This window comes from Rhinolophus sinicus, linkage group LG11 (genome assembly GCF_036562045.2).
Source record: "Rhinolophus sinicus isolate RSC01 linkage group LG11, ASM3656204v1, whole genome shotgun sequence".
NCBI classification, from domain to species: domain Eukaryota; kingdom Metazoa; phylum Chordata; class Mammalia; order Chiroptera; family Rhinolophidae; genus Rhinolophus; species Rhinolophus sinicus.
This window is the reverse complement of record NC_133760.1, coordinates 4,693,916-4,716,324: the sequence shown is the minus strand read 5'-3', so window position 1 is coordinate 4,716,324 and position 22,409 is coordinate 4,693,916. Positions and strand designations below refer to the sequence as shown.

General features: G+C 49.2%; 2 protein-coding genes and 1 pseudogene across 7 annotated transcripts; 1 reads left to right on the top strand and 2 right to left on the bottom strand.

Annotated features, from left to right (window-relative positions):
• Nucleotides 1–744: 744 nt before the first annotated feature.
• LOC109439983 (sialic acid-binding Ig-like lectin 13) lies at nucleotides 745–9,273 on the top strand. 3 transcript variants are annotated; one of them, XM_074315548.1, is made up of 9 exons: nucleotides 745–1,003; nucleotides 1,063–1,443; nucleotides 1,645–1,923; nucleotides 2,116–2,163; nucleotides 3,065–3,322; nucleotides 3,977–4,073; nucleotides 4,258–4,354; nucleotides 5,017–5,106; nucleotides 9,036–9,157. In XM_074315548.1, the coding sequence occupies exons 1-8, from the start codon at nucleotides 970–972 to the stop codon at nucleotides 5,059–5,061; spliced, it is 1,239 nt and encodes a 412-aa protein (XP_074171649.1). In that variant the 5' UTR covers nucleotides 745–969; the 3' UTR covers nucleotides 5,062–5,106; nucleotides 9,036–9,157. The 3 variants fall into 3 exon arrangements, with proteins under 3 accessions (XP_074171649.1, XP_074171648.1, XP_074171647.1); XM_074315547.1 differs by lacking the exons at nucleotides 5,017–5,106; nucleotides 9,036–9,157 and adding an exon at nucleotides 4,516–4,976; XM_074315546.1 differs by lacking the exon at nucleotides 5,017–5,106 and having other exon boundaries at nucleotides 747–1,003; nucleotides 9,036–9,273.
• CEACAM18 (CEA cell adhesion molecule 18) lies at nucleotides 4,070–21,052 on the bottom strand. 4 transcript variants are annotated; one of them, XM_074315568.1, is made up of 7 exons: nucleotides 20,885–21,049; nucleotides 19,230–19,580; nucleotides 18,038–18,310; nucleotides 16,463–16,741; nucleotides 14,882–15,017; nucleotides 12,721–12,783; nucleotides 4,070–4,266 (listed from the first exon to the last, which is right to left on the bottom strand). In XM_074315568.1, the coding sequence occupies exons 1-6, from the start codon at nucleotides 20,934–20,936 to the stop codon at nucleotides 12,765–12,767; spliced, it is 1,110 nt and encodes a 369-aa protein (XP_074171669.1). In that variant the 5' UTR covers nucleotides 20,937–21,049; the 3' UTR covers nucleotides 4,070–4,266; nucleotides 12,721–12,764. The 4 variants fall into 4 exon arrangements, with proteins under 4 accessions (XP_074171669.1, XP_019573852.2, XP_019573851.2 ...); XM_019718293.2 differs by lacking the exon at nucleotides 4,070–4,266 and adding an exon at nucleotides 10,368–12,425 and having other exon boundaries at nucleotides 18,038–18,307; nucleotides 20,885–21,052; XM_019718292.2 differs by lacking the exon at nucleotides 4,070–4,266 and adding an exon at nucleotides 10,368–12,393.
• Nucleotides 21,053–21,273: 221 nt separating this feature from the next.
• On the bottom strand, nucleotides 21,274–22,017 carry LOC109438402 (large ribosomal subunit protein uL16; annotated as a pseudogene).
• Nucleotides 22,018–22,409: the final 392 nt, after the last annotated feature.

The following is a 22,409-nucleotide window of genomic DNA, read 5'->3' as shown; positions in this document are numbered from 1 at the left end:
ACACGAATCCTCACCTCAACTGACCGGGTGTCCCCTATGCCCAGTCCCCTGAGACTCAACCTCCAATAGGGAAAGAGTGACATCCCACACCACCTGTGCGTCACCCATCACAGCTGCTGTCACAGGGAGCTCCAGGCTCCAGACACTTGTGACCCACTGGACAGTGTCTCTCGGGGCAGCATCCAGGGCTGGTGTGTGACTTTGTGAGCAGAGAGGGGATGCTCACCATGTGGACATTGAAGGAGGAAAGATAATTGGCCGCCTCCACCCCCTGCCCCTTCCCCATCCCCCATGTCCTGAGCCCCACCCCTGGCTGGACCCCCCTCCACAGACGTCTACAGCCTGTGACGAGAGGGTTTGGCCAGAAGGAACCTGTTTTAACTTTGCAGAAACTGACCCCCCAGGGGGAAGGGCATGACAGGGAGGCAGGGGATGAACGTGGGGCCTGCATGGGGTGTGATTTGGGCTTCTCTCACCTTCCCTGACCTCCGGGCCCCCAGAGGTGAGTGTGGGGGTCAATGGTTGGCCTCCAAGGGCTGCCCCAGCCTGACAGTGGCTGAGAGTGGAGTTCCTCCTCCGACAAGCGTCACTGTGCTGACCTCACCTCTTCTTCTCTGGAGCCTCCTCTAAATCTTGCAACTTTTACTTCTAATTCTGAGAGACAAACCTTGAGAAACAGACTTTTCCAGAGGGAACCTGCGCTGCCAAGCCCAGACATGTTGCTGGCCCTGCTCTGGGGCCGGAGGGAGTTCAGGAAGGACTACAAAGGCAGGTGTCCAGGATCTGTGGGCCCTGGGGTGTCCATGTGCTCTGTGCAGGGGGTGGGGGACGAGCTCCATCTCTGAGATTCCTCTTCTGTGAAGGAGGAGTTTTCACGCTCCGCCCACCTTCCGTGGTTTCCCCCAGCTCCCCTCCCACTGCCTTCCTTCTCTTTTCTCCCACAGGAGCCAGAAACCTTCCGTGTCAGAGATGCTGCTGCTGCTTCTGTCCCTGCTGTGGACAGGTGAGTGGTCAAGGGGAGGGGGCAGGGTGGGGGCTCTGCTGACCCTCGTTTCCCTGCAGGGTCCCTGGCTCAGGATGAAAGATTCAGGCTGACAATGTCGGAGTCTGTGACAGTGCAGGAGGGCCTGTGTGTCTTTGTGCCCTGCACTGCCATCTATCCCGGATACTGGTGGGCAAACTCTGACCCAGCTCATGGCTACTGGTTCCGGGAAGGGGCCAATATAGGCCAAGATCCTCCTGTGGCCACAAACAAGCCAGATCGTAAAGTACAGGAGGAGACCCAGGGCCGATTCCTCCTCCTTGGGGACCCTCCGACCTACAACTGCTCCCTGGACATCAGAGATGCCAAAAGGAGGGACAAAGGAAAATATTTTTTTCGGGTGGAGAGAGGAAATATGTTATGGAGTTACACATCTAACCTGCTCTCCGTGCAGGTGACAGGTAAGGAATGGGCTGTAGGAGAAGCCACAGGGGAAGGACATGGGGGTTCAGGACAGGGCTGGGATGCACCCCCTCCTGGGACGGTGCTGGGGGTCCAGCGTGTCTGGTCTCAGAGGGAGGAGCTGGACCAAAGCCTGAGGCGTCTCTCGGGGCCGCACCTGGGCCCCTCCCTCCTCATCCCGTGTCGCCCCTTCTCTCCAGCCCTGACCCACACGCCCCACATCCGCTTCCCAGGCTCCCTGGAGTCTGGCCGCCCCAGGAAACTGACCTGCTCTGTGCCCTGGGCCTGTGAGCGGGGCACGCCCCCCATCTTCTCCTGGACCTCAGCTGCCCTCACCTCCCTGGGCCCCAGGACCCTCCTCTCCTCCATGATCACCCTCACCCCTCGGCCCCAGGACCACGGCACTAACCTCACCTGTCAGGTGAAGTTCCCTGCAGTTGATGTGACCGTGGAGAGAACCATCCAGCTCAACGTCACCTGTGAGAGCTGGGCCAGGAAGCTGGGGTCTCTGGTGGGGTCCTGAGGGCAGCGGGCATGGGGCTCAGGGCCTCGGACACCGGGTGCTGGGTCCCGAATGTGGTCTGGGAGGGGGTCAGGAGGATGCCTGCCTCCACCTTTCCCCCATGTAGGCAGCTCCATTGACTTGCGCCTGCCATGTCTTTCTGTCCCAGACTCTCCACAGAACTTGACCGTAACTGTCTTCCAAGGAAATGGCACAGGTAGGAGGAGCCTGTCATGGGCTGTAGGGAGCAGGGCCTCTTCCACTGTAGGGCCCGGCTGGGTCCTGCCTCATCCTGGTCTCACCCCGGTGACCAGACACCCCCTGGTGGGTAAACCCAGTGGTCCCTCCATCCTCAGCCCACCCGGCCCCTGTGAGCAGCTGTCCCCTTCAGCCCCTCACCCCCAAGGACTCCTCCTACCCCCCGTCAGCTGCACCAGGAGAACAGGGTACCATCCACATGGCAGAGCTGCCTCTTGAGGCCCCATATCATCAATCTCCTGAAGACATCTCCAGCTTGGCTGTGAATTTTCCCTAACGATGTTTTATTTAAGTAGTTTTGAACAGGTAATATATTCACACAACCAAAAAATTCAAAATGCGTAGCAGAGTCTGTCCTGAGATGCCAAGTCCCCTCCCAGGAAGTGACCAGTGTCCACTCGCTGCTCTGAGCCTTGGTTTGTCCACCTAAAGGATAAGGGGTCCTTTGATATCAGTAGGACAGACGTCATTCTTGTCTGTGACTGTGTGGTATTCCCCTGCCTGGATGGACTCTGGTTGTGTTTGCATCTTCCATTAGTGGAGACCCATGGCATTTATGTTATGTGCAACGAATAATCTTGTGTCTATTTTCACAACTGTGTGTGGTTGGGGGAATGGGGGTGGGGGGGCGATAAGTTCCTAAAAGCAAAATGTAGCTACTTCGTATGTTCCTTCTAATTTTGAGAGAAATGGTCAAATTGTTGTGCATGGAGAGTCGAGAAGTTTACATTCCCACCAGCGAGGAGTGAAAGTGTGTGTCAACCTATGTCTGTGTGTCTGTTCCTCTCAGCTGGTCTCCTTCTCTGTCTTTCGCTTTCTCTTGAACACTCTGTCACTCTGACGTCTGTCTCTTTCCCCAGCACCCACAGCCCTGGAGAACGGTTCATCTCTCTCAGTCCCGGAGGGCCAGTCCCTGCGCTTGGTCTGTGTGGTTGACAGCAACCCCCCCACCAGGCTGAGTTGGACCCGGCGGAACCTGACCCTGAATCCCTTGCACCCCTCGAACACTGGGGTCCTGGAGCTGTCTGGCGTCCACGTCGGAGATGAAGGGGAATTCACCTGCCGAGCTCAGCACCCGTGGGAGTCCCTGCACGTCTCCCTACACCTCTCTCTGCAGAGTGAGGGCACCAGTGGATGGGAGAGGGGCTGGAGGAGAACAGCACCCGCCACCCTCACAGTCCACCCAGCGGCCCCCTGAACTTCAAAGGGGAGCTCAGCTCTGTCTGTGCTTGGCTGTGAGGCCTGGAATTGGCCTGGGACTCAGAGCATCACCTGTTGTCTTCCTGCCTGGCCAGCTCTGTGGGGTGGGGGAAGGGCTGGGAGGGAGAAGCACAGGGGAAGGAAGTGAGGCTTGGTAGAGAGGGGCTGGGGCCCGGACAGGTGTGTGTTGGGGACACAGGGTCCTTACTTTGCGGGGTCAAGATCAGGGTCAGGCAAATGAGGCACTCATCTTGGGTACACAATTAGAGGAGAAGCCAAAGAAGCCTCAGCAATCAAGAGAAAGAATATCACAACACAGCATTTCTTTTAAATAAAAAAGCATGCAAAATAAGCTCCACAATGAACAAAAACCCCCAGCATTTTAATGCAGGCAGGCTGCAGCCCAGCCCTGTACCCCTCACTTGCCTCTCCCTGATCTCTACCCCCTCTTCTGTCCCTGTATGTTGTGTCTGGCAAATGGGTCACAAAACAGACATGTGGGACCCTACAGGGCGTGGGAGGAGAAGGGACTGAGGGGGGGAGGGGTCACCAATAACGCAATCTGTCTGCAGGAAAAGCCTCCCCGTTTTCAGGAGTGTCGCTGGGGGTCGTCGGGGGAGCAAGTGTTACAGCCCTGCTCTTCCTGTGCTTCTGTGTCATTGTCATCCTGTGAGCACTGTTCCTGGGGAGGGAAGGAAAGCCCTGGGGAGGAAGGGCAGGAGGCCACAGAATTCCTGAACGCAGAGCTGGAGGGTCCTGGGTGGGTCCAGAGCCTGAAGCAAGGGTGGGAAGGGCGTCTCTGGCACGGGGTGAGTCTGGCTGGACTGAAAGCCTCTCTGATCTCTTCACTCAGAGTGAGATCCTGGAGAAAGAAAATGTTGAGGACTGCAGCGGGAATGGGCAACACGGGCACGGAGGGTGCAAACATTGTCATGAGGTCAATCTCTCAGGTGAGTGACATGGGCGTCTCACCATCCAGCATCCCACCTGTCCACCTCCCCCTGGGTGGCCCCCTGGATTGCTCTGCTCAGCGTGGCCCAGGTTGCTCTCATCTCCCCCGGCCAGTTCCCCATCTTGCTCACAGCACAACAGCCCCTCCTTCTTCTTTCAGGCCCAGCACGGACGAGTCACCTTCTCTCTGTCCTGCCTTTCTTCTTCTATAGCTAAAAGGTTGCCATGTCTTGTCTATTTTTCCTCCTAAGAACAGCTAGCATTGGTTCCCCTCTCTCCATCTTGACCCCCATCATTGCCCAAACTTCAGGATCTCTTCCTGGAGCCCCTCGTCTTCCTGCCTGTCACCTCTGTTGCCCTACACAGAGCGATTATCTAAAGCCATCACTGTCCAGCTCCTCTGCCTTCGAAATTCTGTTTGCCCCATTGTCTACAGCAGAGGCTGGCAAACTTTCTATAAATGGCCAGATAGTAAATAATTTTGGCTTTTGGGCCATGCAGTCTCTCTTGCAGCACTCCGATCTGCTGTTGTGGCATGAAAGCAGCCACAGACCATATGTAAATGAATGAGTATGGCTGTGTTCCAATAAAACTTTATTTACAAAAACAGGTAGTGGGCCGATTTGACTCACAGGCTATCGTTTGTCCACCCCTGATCTAGAGAATAAAGCCCAAACTTCTCAGCCTGCTGTTCTGCATATTCTGACCTCTCAAGCACCTGCCTCTCCAGAAGGGCTGGGATTAGGGTGAGGTGAGTGAGGCATTCACCTCAGAAGCAGAACTTAAGAGGTTGCCAAAAATCTCAGGAAATGAGATAAGCAACGCTTCAATGCACTGCTTTTCTTTAAAATCAAAATTAATGAAAACAATCCAGGATGTGCAAAGTATCGAAAATCTAAACAATGGCAGGATCAGTAGACTGAGTGAGGTTAGTTAAAAGTTATTTAAGATCATAACTTACTCAAGGGAAATTGTGAAGCATGGCATCCTTCTCAGATGAAAATGAGAGAAGCAGACAGGTTGATTTTGAAAACATTCTTTCTACATTTGCTTCCAGTGAAGCCAAGAGAAGAAAATGATAGTAAATTCCGGTTTGGGTAGAAATAAAATCTTTCAACTTAAAATAAAGTTTTAATATACCACTTTTCCAGTTTTCCATAATATTGCATTAAATCATGCTCTGGAGAAACTGATCTTTAAAAATATGTAAAGACGTATACACAGTGGCACACATTTCTTTCTTCTGCCTCAAGCTCCAATTGGTTTAGAGCGGCACTCTTACTAATCGTCAGATTATTTAAAAGTTTCATATTTTGTTCTCAATGGATTTTCTTTCCATTCATTTTGATTTAGAATCTTGCATTAGAATATCAATCTCAATGTGAGGTTTTTGGCCCCCTTTTTATTTTGCACTGAGCCTGGCTTATTTCATTCAGCATCATGTCCTCAAGGTTCATCCATGTTGTAACGTGACAGGACTTCCTTCTTTTTAAAGTCTAACTAATATCCCATTGGATGTCTCTACCACATTTTCTTTATCCACTCAATGATGTCAATGGACATCTGAGCTGCTTGCATCTCTTGGTTATTATAAAAATCTTGCAATAAACATGAGTGTGCACATATCTCTTTAAGATCCTGTTTCCAATTCTTTTGGATAAATACTTGTAGGTGGGATTGCTGGGTCATATGGTTATTTATTTATTTATCTATCTATCTATTTCTTGGAAGCGCCACTGTTGTCCATAGTGGCTGCACCATTTTGCATTTCCACCAACAGTGTACAAGTTTCCAATGTGCCCACATTTTCACCAACACTTATTTTCTATTTTACTTATTTATTTTTGTTTTTTAATACAGAATTTTACCACCTTTTATTTTTTATTTTTCAATAAGAGTTGACATTCAACATTATTTTACATTCATTGCAGGTGTACAGCATAGTGGTTAGACCTTTACATAATTTATGAAGTGATCCCCCTGATTAGTCTCATACCCCAAACTGAAACAGACTCATAGATGCAGAGAACAAACTGATGGTTGTCAATTGGAAGGGGGTTGGAGGGTGGGTGAAAAAGGGGAAGGGATTAAGAAGTACAAAGTGATGGACGCAATATAGTCCTGGGGATATAAAGTACAGCATAGGGAATATAGTCCATAATACGGTAATGACTCTGTCTTTGTTTTTTTAAAATATAGTGGCTGTGCTAATGCATATCAGATGGTATTGCACTGTAGTTTTGATTTGCATTTCTCTAATGAGTAGTGATGTTGAGCATCTTTCCATATGCTTTCTGGCCATTTGCATGGAGAAATGTCTAATTCAAATTTTTTGCCCATATTTTGTTAGTTTTTTTTCAAATTTTTGAGTTGCAGGAACTCTTTATCTCTTCGAGATAGTAACCTCTTATCACATATGTGATTTGCAAATATCACATATACTTGCAATTTATTGATATTTTATATTTGATAACCATTCCATAAGTTGCTTATGTTTTTGTTAGCGATGTTTGAGCAAAGGCTCGAGAGTCTGCCACTTGATTGCGTGACCAGAAAGTGCTCCAGGCAGAGGGAACAGCAGGTGCAAACGCTCAGAAACAGGAGGCTGACTAGGAAGTGGAGAAGCACCAAGGAGGTTCATGCGATTAGTGAGGGAGACAAAGGCCAGAAAGCAGCACACGAGTGTGGAGAAGTCAGCACGTGTGTAGGTCACAGCAGCACATGCCGGCTACTGAGGGCATTTGGAGACTTTTCAGCAGAGAAAGGTCATGATCCAACTTTCATTTTCACAGGACCCCCTGGCTGCTACGTGCAGAATAGACTGTGTGGCAGGGAAATTAGAAAAGAGGTTGGAAGGAGATGGTGGTGGCTGGAACCGGGCTGTCATGCGGTGGGTCCTAAGTGGGTTCTGGATAAATTCTGAAGTTAGGGTTAACAGAAATTGCTCATGGATTGAGAGTAGGGTATGGGTGAGAAAGGGGTCAAGGACGACTTCTACATTTTTTCCCAGAGCAGCTGGAAAAATGGAGGCATCAACCATTAAGGTGGAGAAGATTGTAGGAGGAAGAGACATGGGGAGGAAAGGAAGTTCGGTTTAAATACATTGAGCTTTACGTGCCTTTTGGACAAGGGAGTGGGTATTTCAAGTATACCGTCGGATCAAAGTCTGTATTACCAGAGAGGGGATGGGCTGTAGGTACAGACGTGGGAGCTATCAGCCTACAGACGACAGGAGCCCTTGTAATGGACACTCTCACAAAGTGAAGGTGCAGAAGGAAAGTGTCTGGGGCTGCTCTGATATCTACGGGTCAGGAAAATGGGGAGCACCCAGCAAAGGGGCTGCCAGTGAGGCGATGGACCCAGGGAAATTTGATGTCTTGTAATCAAAGAAGGATTTTTATTTAGAGAAGGCATGCAACCGAGTCTCCTGCTGCTGCAAAGTCCAGAAAGGCAAGGACTGAAAGATGACCATATGGATTTCTTAGAGGTCACTAGTGTTCTTGATAATAGTAGTGTTGGGAAGAGGTTGTGTGTGTGTGTGTGTGTGTGTGTGTGTGTGTGTGTGTGTATTTAGATTTGAACACTCGAGAGAAAATAGGAGAAGCAAAAACATAACAATTCTGTCGAAGCGTTCGTTCTGTTGGCTGGCACCTGTCACTATCCACTCTTTGAGGCTGCATCAGTTTCCTATTGCTGCTGTAACAAACTGCCACTAAGTTAGTGCTTCCAACAACATAAACATATTATCTTACAGTTCTGGAGGTCACAAGTCCAAAATAGGTCACACTGAGCTAAAATCAAGTCATTGGCAGGTGGGGCTGAGTTCCTTCTGGGGGCTCCAGGGAGAATGCAATTTCTTGCCTTTCCCAGCTTCTACAGGTCACTTGCTTTCCTTGTTTGGTGGCCCCTTTCCTCCATTGTCAAGGCCAGAAGCATAGTACCTGCATCTTCACATCTGTCTCTGCCTCCTTCTTTTGCTTGTGATTACATTGGGCCCACGAGGTAATCCAGGAGCCTCTTCCCATCTCTAGATCCTTAACAATCACATCCGCAAAGTCCCCTTTGCCACCACAGAGCAGCGTTTCTTTCACTGACTTTTCCTCCCACCAACTGAGCTTCCCAAGGGCAGGTGCCATGCCTGAATCAAGGACCTGGAATTCTCTCTCCCTTACCTGGTTCCTGTCCATCTTATCATAATTCACCATTGGATATTTACTTCTTTAGCTCATTTTTGCTGCCTCCCTCAATTAAAGAGTGAGCTGCAAGAGGCCAGGGCCTGTGTCTGCCATGTCTACCATGGTTTATCCAGCACCCAGCTCAGGGCCTCACACTCGGAAGATCAGCCTTTGGGATCAGAAAAGAACTGGATTGGATCGTGGGTCACCAGGGACTTTGAGCACACTACTTACTTGGTTCAACATCAGTTTCCATATCGATAACATGGAGACAATAAAATTATCTTCCTTACAAGGTTGTTGTGGGAAGTTAATGAAATTAGCAACCACCAAATAAGGTGCTCACCAAGTATTCGCTATCTGAGGAAAGCCTGAAAGAAGGAAATCTCAACAAAAACGTGTGTGGCATGAATGGATAAAGGCATTCCTGGGCTTTTCTCCCGGATACTCTCTGCCTTATCTTGTCCCCACTGTTTCACTGTTTCTTTTCTTTCCCTCCACTCAGGGTCCCGTGATGGAATCCCAGCCAGTCAGCCTCCAAGACCACCCTCCCACAACTCTGACTGACCCCTCGATGGGAGAGAAAGAAGAGGTTCATTATGCATCCCTCAAATTTCATGGGAGGCAGCCTGGAAACACGAAGGTACAGCAGGTCACTGAGAGTGAGTACTCAGAGATCAGTATACCCAATTGAGGAACTACAGACTTGGCCCCGATTTGATGATGGCGGCCTCCGACAAGCAAAAGAAAAAAACCAAAGGCGATTCCTGTATAATTAAAAGCCCTCTAGGTGATGAGTTTAAAGTATAGTGGAAAGAACACAGGCTTAGGGACCAAAGAGTTGTGAGTTCAAATCCACAGTCTGCCCCTTTACTAGGTGACAGACCAATCCCCACCTCCCTGTGCCTCAGTTTTCTGCCCTGTGAAACAATTGAGAAGTCCTGCTTGCAAGTTTGTGGTGAGAATTGTGGGAGGAATATCGTATCCGAGCACGTGGCTCAACGTGTATGCTGAGCACATGTTGGATCCCTGCGCTTTGAACAGAAAGTTCCTACCGGGAATTTCTCTTGACTCTGGAGGTGACCAGCATCAGACAGTCCTTGCAGCTGAGGTCCCGCTTCCTGGAATGCCCCACCTGGCCTTCATCTGCCTCTGTCTTTAGAAAGTAGAGTTCAAGAGGTAGACTTCTGGGTTTGGATGGGAGTCAAGCAGAAGCTCATGACTTCTCCCCATAAAGAAACCAAATGAAAGCAAAAGGTTCCCAAATGATCACACGACCATCTAATGAATGAAACATGATCCCCAAATTCACCTACAGCTACAGATGAGGAAAGGAGTGTGTCACAGCGGTCACTTCTGAAGCAGCCTTGATGGAAAGAAGTAAAAGGACGTGACAAGGCATTAAACATTCCCTAAATCTGTACTGCAGCTCATTTATAACAGCATTGAAAGTCATAAAGTACCAAGGAACATTTTTTTTTAATGCAATACTTCTGTACTAAAAAATGCAGAACATTGCTGAGAGAAATTAAAGAAGGTGCAAATGAATGAAAAAATATACCATGTCCATGGATTGGAAGACACAAAACTGTTAGGATGTCAGTTTTCTCTGTATTGATTTAAAGTAATTCGTGTGTGTGTGTGTGTGTGTGTGTGTGTGTGTGTGTACACAAATTGACAAGTTGATTCTAAAATTTATGTGGAAATGTAAAGGACTTAGAATAGTCAAACAACCTTGAAAAGAACACAGTTGGAGAAATAAAACTTTACTTTAAAGTTAATCAAAAGAGTGTGGTATGTGACAAAATAGGGTGTGTGTGTGTGTGTGTATGTGTGTGTGTGTTAATTTGAATAGCACAAAGTCTATTCAACAGAAAGGAATTTTTTTTAACAAATGGTGGTAGAACAAGTGGATCAATATCTGGAAAAATGAATCTTATCAATTATGTAATTAATTTATATAACTGGAAACATACAGTATATACTCTTGTCCTTTTTTTCACTCGGCATCACATATTTGGAAATTCATCCGAACTGTTGTGCATATCAGTATTTTATTTCCTTTTATTGCTGTGTAGGATTCCACTGCATGAGTGTATCATGGATTGTTTACCCATTTCTCTATTGATGGACATTTGGTTTGTTTCCAGCTTTTGGCAATTATAAATAAAGCTGCTGTGAGCATAACTGTACATGACTGTGTCAATGCATGTTTTCATTTCCCTAAAGTGTTGACAGGGCAGGGCCAAGAGGAGACAATGAGGTCAGAGTCACATGTTGGGAGCTCGAGGGTCTGTGGGACCTCCCTATGGGGACCAGAATCCATCAGGCAGAGAGATGGATGGATGGTCTGGTAACAGGAGGAATGTAGGGACTGGAGATGGACAATGGGAAACTCACGAGGCCCAATAATCCTATGAGTCCCTGTTACTGTGGGTTGAATTGTGTACCCCAGAAAGATATATTCAAGTCTTCACCCCTTAAGGTATTTGTGACTATGATTTTATTTGGAGAGAGGGTTTTGCAGATGTAATAAGTTACATGGGCCGGTGCTAAATACAGTGGCTGGTGTTTCCCCCCACAAAGAGGGAAATGTGGACACAGAGACACAGGTAGGGAAGAAGGCCAGGGGACAACGAAGGCAGAGATTGGAGTTATGACACCACAAGACAAGGAATGCTGAGGATATCTGGTAACCACCAGAAGCTGGAAAAGGCAAGGAAGGATTCTTCCCTAGAGCCCTCTGAGGGAGCACGGCCCTGCCAAAACCTGGATTTTGGTCTTCTAGCCTCTGGAACTGTGAGAGAACGCTATTGTAAGGCACGCTGTTGGTGGTAACTGGTCACAGCAGCCCTAGGAACTAAGATATTTGCTCAGCACCTACTGTGCATCAAACCTTCATGCATCCTGTCTCATTCAATCCTCACAGTGAGTCTTGAGAGGGTTGGCACTATCCCCACATTACGGAGGAGGCTCATGTGAGCTGGTCAAAGCCACACAGGCCTACAAGTGGAGGGAGCAGGCTGAATCCAGTTATATGACCCCAATGCCACAAGGGGGTCTTCATCAGTGGGTCCTGGGGTCTTCCCTTGTGTCCAGGCATTGTCCTAAGTGCTTTGTGAGATTTCAAAGCAGTTATGACCACAGCTGCTAGGCTGACTGTCCCCACTTCCATAGATTCTGTCAGAAAGTAGTTTCTGTCTCTCTTCCCTTATTTTCCTCCCTCCCTTCCTTCCTTTCTGGTACTGTGACTGCCATAGTGATTAATAAATTTGCTTACATGCTTTTGGGCACCCCCATAAAGACAGCACAGAAAATGGTTTCAGAAATGGCATTATGGAGGCAGAAGTAACTTCATACTGTTTTCACATTATTGGCGTTTTTTTGTGATTATAAAGGCAATTTATACACTTCATGAGAAAAAAATGTTAGAATATACAGTAAAGGGTAAAGAAGGAAATTAAGACATAGCACTGTTAATAATGTTTTCCACAATTTTTGTGCACATGTGTATATATGTATATGTGTGTGTATACATTTGTGTGTATACACATAAAACTGTGGAAAACACATACTGTACATATTATATGTACATCAATCAATTAATCTATACTTTGTGTAACTATGGGCCTATCAGAGGCTGCTTTGTATTACTCATTTCCAACTTATCAAGTTATGAGCATTTCCTGCGTCAGTAAGTGTCTTTCCCCAGCTTGGTTCCTAACAGATGACAGATTAGCTCAACATGTGCTGTGCCCCATTTAGGCAACTCCAGTTGCTGCATATTTATAGGCTGTGCTGTTTCCCTGCCATCAGCAATGCTGAGATGGGGCATCAGCGTCTCTGATGGTCCATGGCGTCGACTAGGGAAGTGGGGAAGTTAGAAGCACATTTGCTGGTGAGGAAGAAGCAATGGAATCAGAGCACAGAGCCTGCACATGACCTGCCCCAGCCTGCATCCTATTGGTTGGCTCTGACTGGCGATGGAGCAACCAGTAGCCACACTACCCATGACGTCACAGCCCAGGTCCTAGGTGGGGTCTCCAGACTTCGTCCAAGAGCCTCCATCTCCCAAGCTCAGTGTGACCGGGCTGCTTCCCTCACTTCACTGTCCCCTATGAGTACTAGCCCCCATAGCCTAGCCCACCCCTATGGATACTTGCAGCCCTTCTCCATCACGGCCCCCTTACCTCCTTGCCCGTCTGGTCTCGTCCTCCAGCTCTGATGTGGACACTCAAATGGCCCGGTTTGTCCTATGGGAAGAAATCAGGGACGCAGTCACTTCTCAGGTCTGTAGGAAACTAACAGAACACAGGAGAGTCCCGGGTAGATGAGGGCTCAGCTTCTTTCTAAGCCTTTCTGGTGAGGGACCCCAGGAGTAGGAGGGTTAAATCTCGGGGTTTAACTTCTACACCAAGAGTCCTTATTCCCCATACTTTTTAAAATACATTTCTGAGGTATTAAGGTCACTGGAGGGAGATACCATGGGACAGGGGCTGGAGGGTGTGTGGAGGGAAAAGAGGCTGGTGCACTTGGGGAAGGAGTTGGCACTATCTGGCCTAATTACCGATGATGACGGTGATGATGGTGATGACGATAATTCACTTCATGCCTATTATATGACAGGCACTATGGTAGATGATTTATACAAGTTATCTTGAACCCTCCCAACAGGTACACAAGTTGATACTTTAATGCCATTTGTGAATAAAGGAACAGGAGTTCAGATAGGTGATGTCACTTGCTCAAAGTCACACAGCAAGAAAATGACAGAGGCCAATATTCTAACCTTGTCTCTCTGACTCCCAGCCCAGACTGGAGACCTCAGACCATGGAAAAGGTGGCACCTCTAAGGGGAATGGAGCAGTGAAAATGTTGGGTTGACTTCTAGCCATGAGGAGGGGGAGATGCCTGGCTAGGGCGCTTCTTCCAGGTATTGAAGAGGAGACCAGGTCTCCTGGAAACACTCTTACTCTCCATAGAGTTTATCGCAGCAGCTTGGAAACTGTACATTGAACGACGATGATGGCATTAACAACAACATCTAAAATGCTACTGAGTACTGACTACATGCCAAACCTGCTCCAAGATCTTTATTAGTAATATCTTACTTTATCCCCACAGGAGATATCCCTGTGAGGTCGGTACCGGTGTTACTCCCATTTTACACATGGTAAACTAAAGCACAAGAGGGCTAACCTGCCTCCTGTCACACTGTGGGCAGATACTCTAAGCCGCTTGATATGGAGAGCACACAATGATCACAAATAGTCTCAATGTCAAAATACCAAAACGTAAAAGAGAATGTATCTTCTAAAATCTTCACATCATCACTGTATCAATACTACTATCACCCACCACAATCACCACCATAATCACCATCACCATTGTCACCACCATCACCACCATTGGATGGCAGCACCATCACAACCATTGACATCATTATCACCACTGTTCTTATAATTTCCATCACCATCATCATCATCACCATCCTCATCCTCACTGCTATTCTTAACATCTACTACAGTGGTCCTCAGGGCAATTTTGCCCCCTACGGGAACTTTATAAAGCCTAGGGTCATTTTTGGTTGTCCAAACTGGAGGTTATGGTGGTGGTTGCTACAGACACCAAGTGGGTAGAGGCCAGCATGCTGCTAAATGTCTTACAATGCACAGAAAATCTGTGACCCCCAGCACTGAAATAATTATCTGCCTCTAAATATTGATAGAGGTTGAGAAGCTGGTCCACTCCGCCATGAATGTTGCCAATCCCTTCATCCTCCAAGGTGTGTGTCTAACCCTCCCATCACCCTTCAGAGCAGGTGTGACAGTTCACATCTTCCAAGTGGGACTAGGAAGAGCTGAGAGGAAAAATGATTGGCGCAAGATCACCCAGCCAGCTAGGGCCAGAGCTGGAATTTGAATCCAGATTTTAATCATACCTGCACCCAATCTCTTCCCCCAATGTAGTTGACCTCTGCTACCTGTTTCTCAAATGTGACTTGGACACTGGTGACTCCTATGTACCAGATACATCTCACATCTGCCCTTCTAGGTGGACCTCTACAGCTGTATTGTAAACACATAGAAACTGGAATGAAGTCAAGTCACTGGATGAAACCCTACTGATATGATAGAGGCCGGGCTGACTCTAAACCTTCCATCTCTCCTTCTGCCTGGCTTCTGGTCCTTGAGACCTATGTGTCTGCCCCCCAGATAATCCCTGACAATCCAGTTCCTGGCTCTTCCCTTCAACACCTGGCTCTGCTTCCCCCTCTCAAGGGAGTCATGGCTCCTCAGTGCCAACACCCAACCAGTGCCCCGTCCTTGACCCAGGGCAACCTTGACGCACCTGGTGGAGAAATGGTTGATCATCAGGTAGACCAGGATTCCGCAGAGGTAGACACCTCCCAGGACTGTCATCACGATCAGAAACACCACCAGGGATCCGGAGATGTAGAAATCTATTTCACCAATAGGAATGTACCCTGGAAGGAGAGGATATGTGGGGGTTAGGGCCACCATTCACCTGTCCTTTAATTCACCTATACACCTGTTCTTCAAAAATTTATCGGTACCTGTTATGTGCAAAGCACTGTTCTAGGTAGTAGGGATTGAACATTGAACAAAACCAACTCTCGCCCTCATGGGGCTGTCTTTCTAGCTGGGAAGTGGACAGTCAACAATTAGCAAAGAGATGGCTAATATCATTGCCGGAGGCAATAAGTGCTCTGGAGAAGGACAGACCCACATAAGAGGACAGAATGTGACAGGGTGTTGTTTACACAGGCTCATTAACTCATTGCACAGATATTCAGTGAGCACCAGCTATATGCCAGGCACCGTGTTAAGCACTGGGGACAAGTGACGATCAAAGACCTCACCCAACCATGTCCTCCTGGAATTCATACTCCAATGGGGTAGAAAGGTGTGAGTCAGACAGCGGCACCAATACATTGTGTCTGGTGCTTAATTGGTGCTTAATAAATAGAGTGACCGAAATCAACGTCTGTAGCTCACAACCAGTATCTGCTCGTGGCTTTGTCTGGGAAGAGCCAGGCTGATGGCTTCTCGTGCACTTTCTTGCTCAATCTCTAATTTCATTCTTGCAGCAGACTTGTCATTAGGGACCCTTGTTATCCCGACACGACAGATGGGGAAACTGAAGCTCAGAAAGTGAAACTGCTCGCTCCTGCTTCATGCAGATGGGCAGATACACAGCTGGGATTTGAGCTCAGGTCATCGGGTTCCAGTGTCCCTGCCTTTTACGGCCCTGCATGTCTGCTCTCTCCCCGAGGACGTCAGTCTCTCTTCTTGATGCAGAAGATTGAATGTGTGGTCGTTGAAAAGGTTCTTTCCCCAGTTAGAAATTCAGTCCCCAGCCATGTTTCAGACACCATATCCACGACAAATGTCTGTTTCCTCTACACCACGTCCACTCCTGTCTTCCGACTTCCTCATCTTGGAAGCAGCCCAGTAGGTTGACAGATTAAGATGTGCGGTCAGATCGCCAGGGTTTATATCCTGCCTCCTCTGCGGATTAGAACTGGAACCTTGAATAAAACACTCAAACTCTTCAAGCCTCATGCTCTTGCCTATAAAATGGAGGTGATGCTTATAACAGTCACTTACTCTGGAGGGAACCTGAGGGTCACACAGGCTGAAATGGTGGCGGGCTCTTAGTGCTCAGTAAATGCTGGCTGACCTTATCTCCTTGGAATTCACCCTAACGCTGAGAAGAGGACTCTGGGGGCTTCCTAGAAGAGGCAGCTTTGGGCTCAGACCTCAGAGGACGGGAGGATTTCATCCAGCCATTGTGAGCATGATGGCAAGGTGGAGACGGCATTCCTGAGGATGGGCACTGTGTAGGCACAGGCATGGAGGTGGGAAGATTTGGAGAGCGGAATCCCAAGAGGGGAGCAGATGCACTTACCGGTCTTCCTCTGGATCTGGATGTCCCTGTACATGGTCAGCTGGGCCACAGGATTCTCCACGATGCATCTGTATCTGCCCATCTGCTCCCAGGTCAGACTCGGGAGGGTGATGTTTCCCTCTGAGATGCTCAGGAGGGAGCCGTTGTGGATCCAGCGGTACTTGGGTTCCGGGAAGGCAGTGGAGGTACACTTCATCTCCACCTTGGAGCCGAGCTCAGCAGACAGGATGCCGTTGAAAACACTGGGATCACTTCTCAGCCTCACATTGTCGGGTCCATCTGCAGAGACAAGGCAAGAGACCTGGAGCTGTGGGTCTGATGTCCTGGTGGGAGGATCAGAACCTCCAACCAGGGGGTGTCCCACTCTGCACCCTGAGCGGACCCCTAGGCGCACCGGGGGCAAGGCAGCTGTGCCAACAACAATGACGATAATAATAATGTCTTCCGTTAGGAAGCACCTACTATGGGAGCCGTTTATGTCATAATAAAATAGGTACAGAGTAGAAGCAAAGGCATCTGGCCCACTGCATGCCGGGCACTGTCCTACATACTTTACATGTTCATGCGCTCTCCTAATTCCCACAGCAGCACATGTGACCAATTCCACGATTGATCTACTTCATAGATGATGACAACGAGGCTCAGAGGAGCGGATCAGGGATTCAATAGTCTCCTATTGACCAGCAAACAGGCTAAGCAAGGGGCCCTGTGGCTCGGGAGGAGCCCCCTGAACAGCTGTAGTCCATCGTCCTGGGCTCTGGTTCAAACCTCTGACCGGTAAGCAGAGTTCAGAGGTCAGCAACTGTCCTCTCCGTGACAGCTTTCCCCACATGATGGCCACAGCCTGCACTTTAAGAAACTGGAGAGACAATAAGAGTGGTTCTAGATTTACCTGTGAAGATGATTCTAGACTTGTGAAAAATATATGGAAGAGATTGATAAATATGTAACAGTCTTGGAACATTTGAAAGAATCTGAATTCCGTCATATTGACAAGTTCAGAGTCTTCGATTGACGAGACCTGCCTGAGAATTTGAGGTCTTCCTGGATTGCAAACTTGCCTTGGTGGACGGCCAAAGGGTTATAGAGACAAGGGAATGCATGAGATGCGCAATTCAGTTTTATCAATTGAACTGTCCGCTTACGGGAGTAGAGTCAGTTCAATCTGAGTACAAGCAAAAGTAAAGGTGATGTCATGAAATGTAGAAGAACAGAAATAAAAAACCAATGAGCTGAATTTGAAAACTCAAGGAAAGTAGGCTTTGAAAACTTAATAAGTTAAATTTCAGTGTAAGAAACGATTGGTTGCAAACTGTCCCCTCTTTACACAAATGTCAGATCTGAACAAATACACACTATGTCTCAGCTCCCCATTTAAAATCGTGTGGGCCTTGATTCGGAGCAATGAGGGTGGGGTCTGAAGTCCAATGAGCTAAATAGTCGGAGCTGGGGTTCAAATCCAGATCAAGCTGCTCAGGATGTTACCTCTCTCTGGTTCTGCCCGTATTAGCCTTATATCCCTGGAAGACCTTCAGCCCACCCCCAGTTTCACACCCACGACCCCAGAGCACTCACAGGCCACCGTCAGAAAGATCTGTTCACTCTTTTGAAGATACCCTAGGATGTTTTCCAGCGCACACCGAAGTATCACGTCATAGCGGCCGACCTTGAGCATGATGAGGGTCTTGCCGTCTGGGGAAATCGTCATCAGATCATTGCTGGACACCTGTATGCCACTCACGTACCACCTGATGGTAGTGGCGTTGGTGTGGCAGAAGGCGGCCACAGAATCCATGTACTCAACCACAGAGGTGGTGTTGGTCGAGATGCCTGGGTCGCTTTCCTCTTCTGGGTGAAGCAGGAAAAGATTAGAGGAGGGGTCTGCCTCTTCAAGCTCTGCTTGTCTCCAAGGGGGTGGTTTTGGGGTATGTCGGGGAGAAACCAAGACTTGTAAAATGGGGTCTGGGGTCTTGGCATAGGCATGTGGCCTAATGGTTATTTCCAAACCCCCAGGTCAGGACACTCCCACTCAAGGAGCTGTGGGTAGGATTCAGAGCGAGAGGTGGTATTTGGACTCTCCATAATAATTGCTCTCATTATCGGAGTCACATTTACTTTACAAATACCCCCTCTAACCTTACAACGTACCACAATGGCAGACACTACCCCCATTCTACAGGTGAGGAAGCTGAGGACCACAGAGGGAAAACAAAGTTCCACGGCCGTGCAGTATATACAGGTGGGACCTGTGACTCTTTTCTAACCTATAGAGTGTGGTCAAGGTGAGGGCTGTCTGTCTCATAACTACCTGTGTTAAATAAGTCGCTGTCTCAGCAGACGAGACTTTAGCTGACCTTGAGGAAACAAGAGGCCTGATGTGAAACGCCTGTGTACAGAGCCACACTTGAGAACACAGCCAAGGCCAACATTTATGAGTCTCAGAGCATAGGACTCAGCTAAGCCACACCTGAAATACTGACCCACAAAAACTGTGTGCTAATAAAATGGTATTGTTTTTAGCTGCTAAGTTTGTGGCTATTTGTTACGCTGCACTACAAACAGATAACTGATACACAGCGAAATGGGATCCTTAAGGTAGTAAGTGACCCATCTCTGTGGTTGAAGCTGGATAACCATCTGCCAAAGCTCCCAGTGTCACCTGGAGGTGGTTGGCAGAATTGGACAATACGATCTCCGAGTAACCTCACTACCAAAGCCTCCAGGCTCAACACTTGCGTTAGGGAAATGGGGCAACCTGTCAACTCACCTCGAATCTCCAGCCAGCTGGTTGCTCTGTGGGTCCCACTGCTGACGTCTACCCGCACGGTGTAGTTCCCCGTGTCATTTAACATAGAGTTCTTGATATTCAGGCGGCCTTCCTTGGTTACATTCTCCCGGCCGCTGAACATGGGCCCGGACTGCCAGGAATTGGAGGGAGGTCTGTAGCTGACAATCATATTTCGCTCACTGTCGCTTACACCCCGGTGCCAGCTGTATTCCTGAGCATCCTCGGGGATGTTCTCAAGGTCCAGGAAGCTCCTGTATCCCTCTAACCCTATGAAGGGGACGATGGAGAGTTGGCCAGAGCTCTGGAAGATCCCACAGGCCAGGAGACTGGCTGAGGAAGACACAGAAAGAGAGATTTGCTGACACCACCCACACAATGATCCACAGACACTGCTGAACACACCAAGGGGTCCTAGCTCCCGGATGACTCCCCAGCCTGTCCCGTCCTCTCCATCTGCTCAGCCCCTATCCTGGTCCATTCCTCCCTCACCGTCTTTCACCCTGGATTCTTCCCTGGACACTCAGCCTCCAATCCATCCTCACACAACCCTTCTGTGGATCCTTATAAAGCCCAGTTGTGACCCTGCACTCCCCCTGCTCAAATACTTTCCAGCCTCCCCAATGTTCTCATGATAAAGTTTAAACTCTTAGAGTGGCTTGTGAGACACTCTTAGCAAGAGCTGGGTTTTGTTTTATGACTCATCTAGCCCTCTTTTAGATTACACCTACCCTACCCCATCATCCCATGTACTTCCTCATTCAGTCATTAATGCATTCACTCATGTATGCATTTATCAGAAGACACAACACCCACGCTCTTTGCCCCAGGTACACATACGACTCTACAGATGACCACACTGTCTCCCAGCTTTAGGCTTTTGCACATGCTGGTCCCCATTTCTGGCACACTGATCCCTGCTCTCTCCTTGTTGACTCACTTCTACTCATTCTTCAGTGCTCAGCTTTGAGTCTCCTGCTCTTCAGCCCTGGGCCCCCCTCACTGCAGTCCCCACACTCTGGGTTATTCGGTGTGGGGACAGGTCTGCATCTCAAACTGGATGTGAGCCCCAGGAGGGCTGCGTCGGGCACCACTGCAGCCCCAGCACCTCTGAGCACAGAGCGGAATCCAGTGGGAGTCTCAGCAGGATTACCTGGGGGGATAAAACTCCCTGAAAACTGTCTACACACGTGTTTGACTTAGCGTCTAAATTCAGTGAAGGCGATATGAACAGAGGGGGGATCTGCTGTCACCTAAGACATCAGGCGGCTACTGCTCTGTGAGCCCTAAGCCTTGGCTCCATGGAGGAGGCAGAGACACCCGAGACCCACAGCTCCAGGCCTCCAGTTATGGACACTGGGCAGTTTGAGGCAAGTACACCTGGCGGCCAGTGAAGCACGACAGTCGTGCATGTCCGGGGGACACAGTGGGTCCTGGGGAAGGTGAGGAGATGGGAAGGGGTGCAGTTGGAGAAGTGGGGGAGGAGATCAAGGCAGATAGCCACCCAGGGAACACTGTGTGTGTGTGTCTTTGGGTGAGGTGTGCCCAGCTGTGGGAGCTCACGAAAGTCCTAGCGAGAGTCCTGTCCCTCTCACCTCCCCTCACCCCCCAGTCCTGCAAGGTCACCTCTCGCTTACTCACAAGGACCAGTTCCCTCCAGGGACTGCATTTGGGTCTGGAAAATTCCATGAGCTGCAGTGTGTCCTCCTGGTGGAGGGATCTCTCCGGAGCCACTGCCCCTTGACGGCCCTGTGTCTCTGGCCTTGAGCTGCTGTGTCTGCATCCGCTTCCTGTCTCTCGGGTTGGACTCTGCACCACAGGTGGGAGGGGCGGGGAGGAGGGGCTCTGGGAGTCAGTCGTTCCCTTTATGACTTTGTGTTTCCTTCACTTTATTATTATTATTTTTATTAACTTATTTACACTATTCTCTCCTGGTAACAAAACAAAAGAAAACGAAACAAAACTTACCTTTAGGAAAACTAGAAAATACCAAACAGGGCAACAAGCACGAGACGTATTCATTTGGTTATTTATTTGTGACAGGAAGTGTAGTTTGTTGGTGAGTGTAAAGAGGGGGCAGCGCCAAGGCTCGTGAGTGCAGGGCCCGCCGTTTGTCCAGGGGCTACGACAGGGGTGTATTGACCCCACGGCCATCCGGGATGAGCCGCGTTGGACCCACCACGTCTTCAAACTCATCCGCACTAAACTTAGTAAAGCCCCACTTCTTAGAGGTGTGGATTTCTGGCGGCCGGGACACTTGCACGTGGCCCTGCATAGAGCCTCGGCCACCGGCTCCTGGTTCTGCAGCTGGTGCGGATGGATGTGGTGACGTGCCCACGTGGAGCTGGCCACTGGGCCCCGGGACTTTCCAAAGGCACCTGCGTCCCTTCCCTGTCTGGAGTGTGTCAGCCCTGGCGCAGGACCATGTCTTGTTGGTGCGGCTGATGTGGAAGGGGCGAGCCGCACTCGGATGTGAAAACCCATCTTTGCCACAGCTTGTCACCATGTACTTGTTGGCACAAACACGAGCGGTGTCCAGCGCTTCGGAAGAGAGCTCCTCATGTTCGTCAGACACCACGTGGCCACAGAGGGGACCTCGTCCGCTTTGCCTCCCTCCGCCCCAGGTCAAAGATGAGGACCTGGCATCGGAGACACCTCGACAGAAGCGAGATCGGTCCGGCTTGTTGTTACAATACCGGTAACACTGGGTGGGGCGGCGGCCCAGGGCGACACCAAGACCTTCAGTGGTGCGCCCAGGGGAAAAAGGACGTCAGGCTTTTCAAACGTGTGTCTTGTTTTTTGTTTTTCCTAAGCAGTGCTGAATTTCCAAACCGCGTCATCCCAGTTGACAACCGGCTGCTTTCCCCCTCGACAGTGTCCTGTAAGGGTCTCCCCAGGTGACTGACTATTCCCCCAGGTGGCCACTTGAGTGGCCGCAGCGCGTGCTAGTGTATGGATGAACCAAAATGTATAGAACCATTTCTCTTGGTGTTGGACCCTCAGGCTCTTCCTAAACTTCAGCATTAGGAGTGCTTTTGCGGGAGAGAAGAACGTCCTCCACGCAGAGGGGCGCTGGAGCTGTGCACACGAGAAACATGGCTGCATATTGAGACAGACTGAGGGAGAGGCGGTGGGTGAGGGCGCACCGAGGAGGCGGAGGCA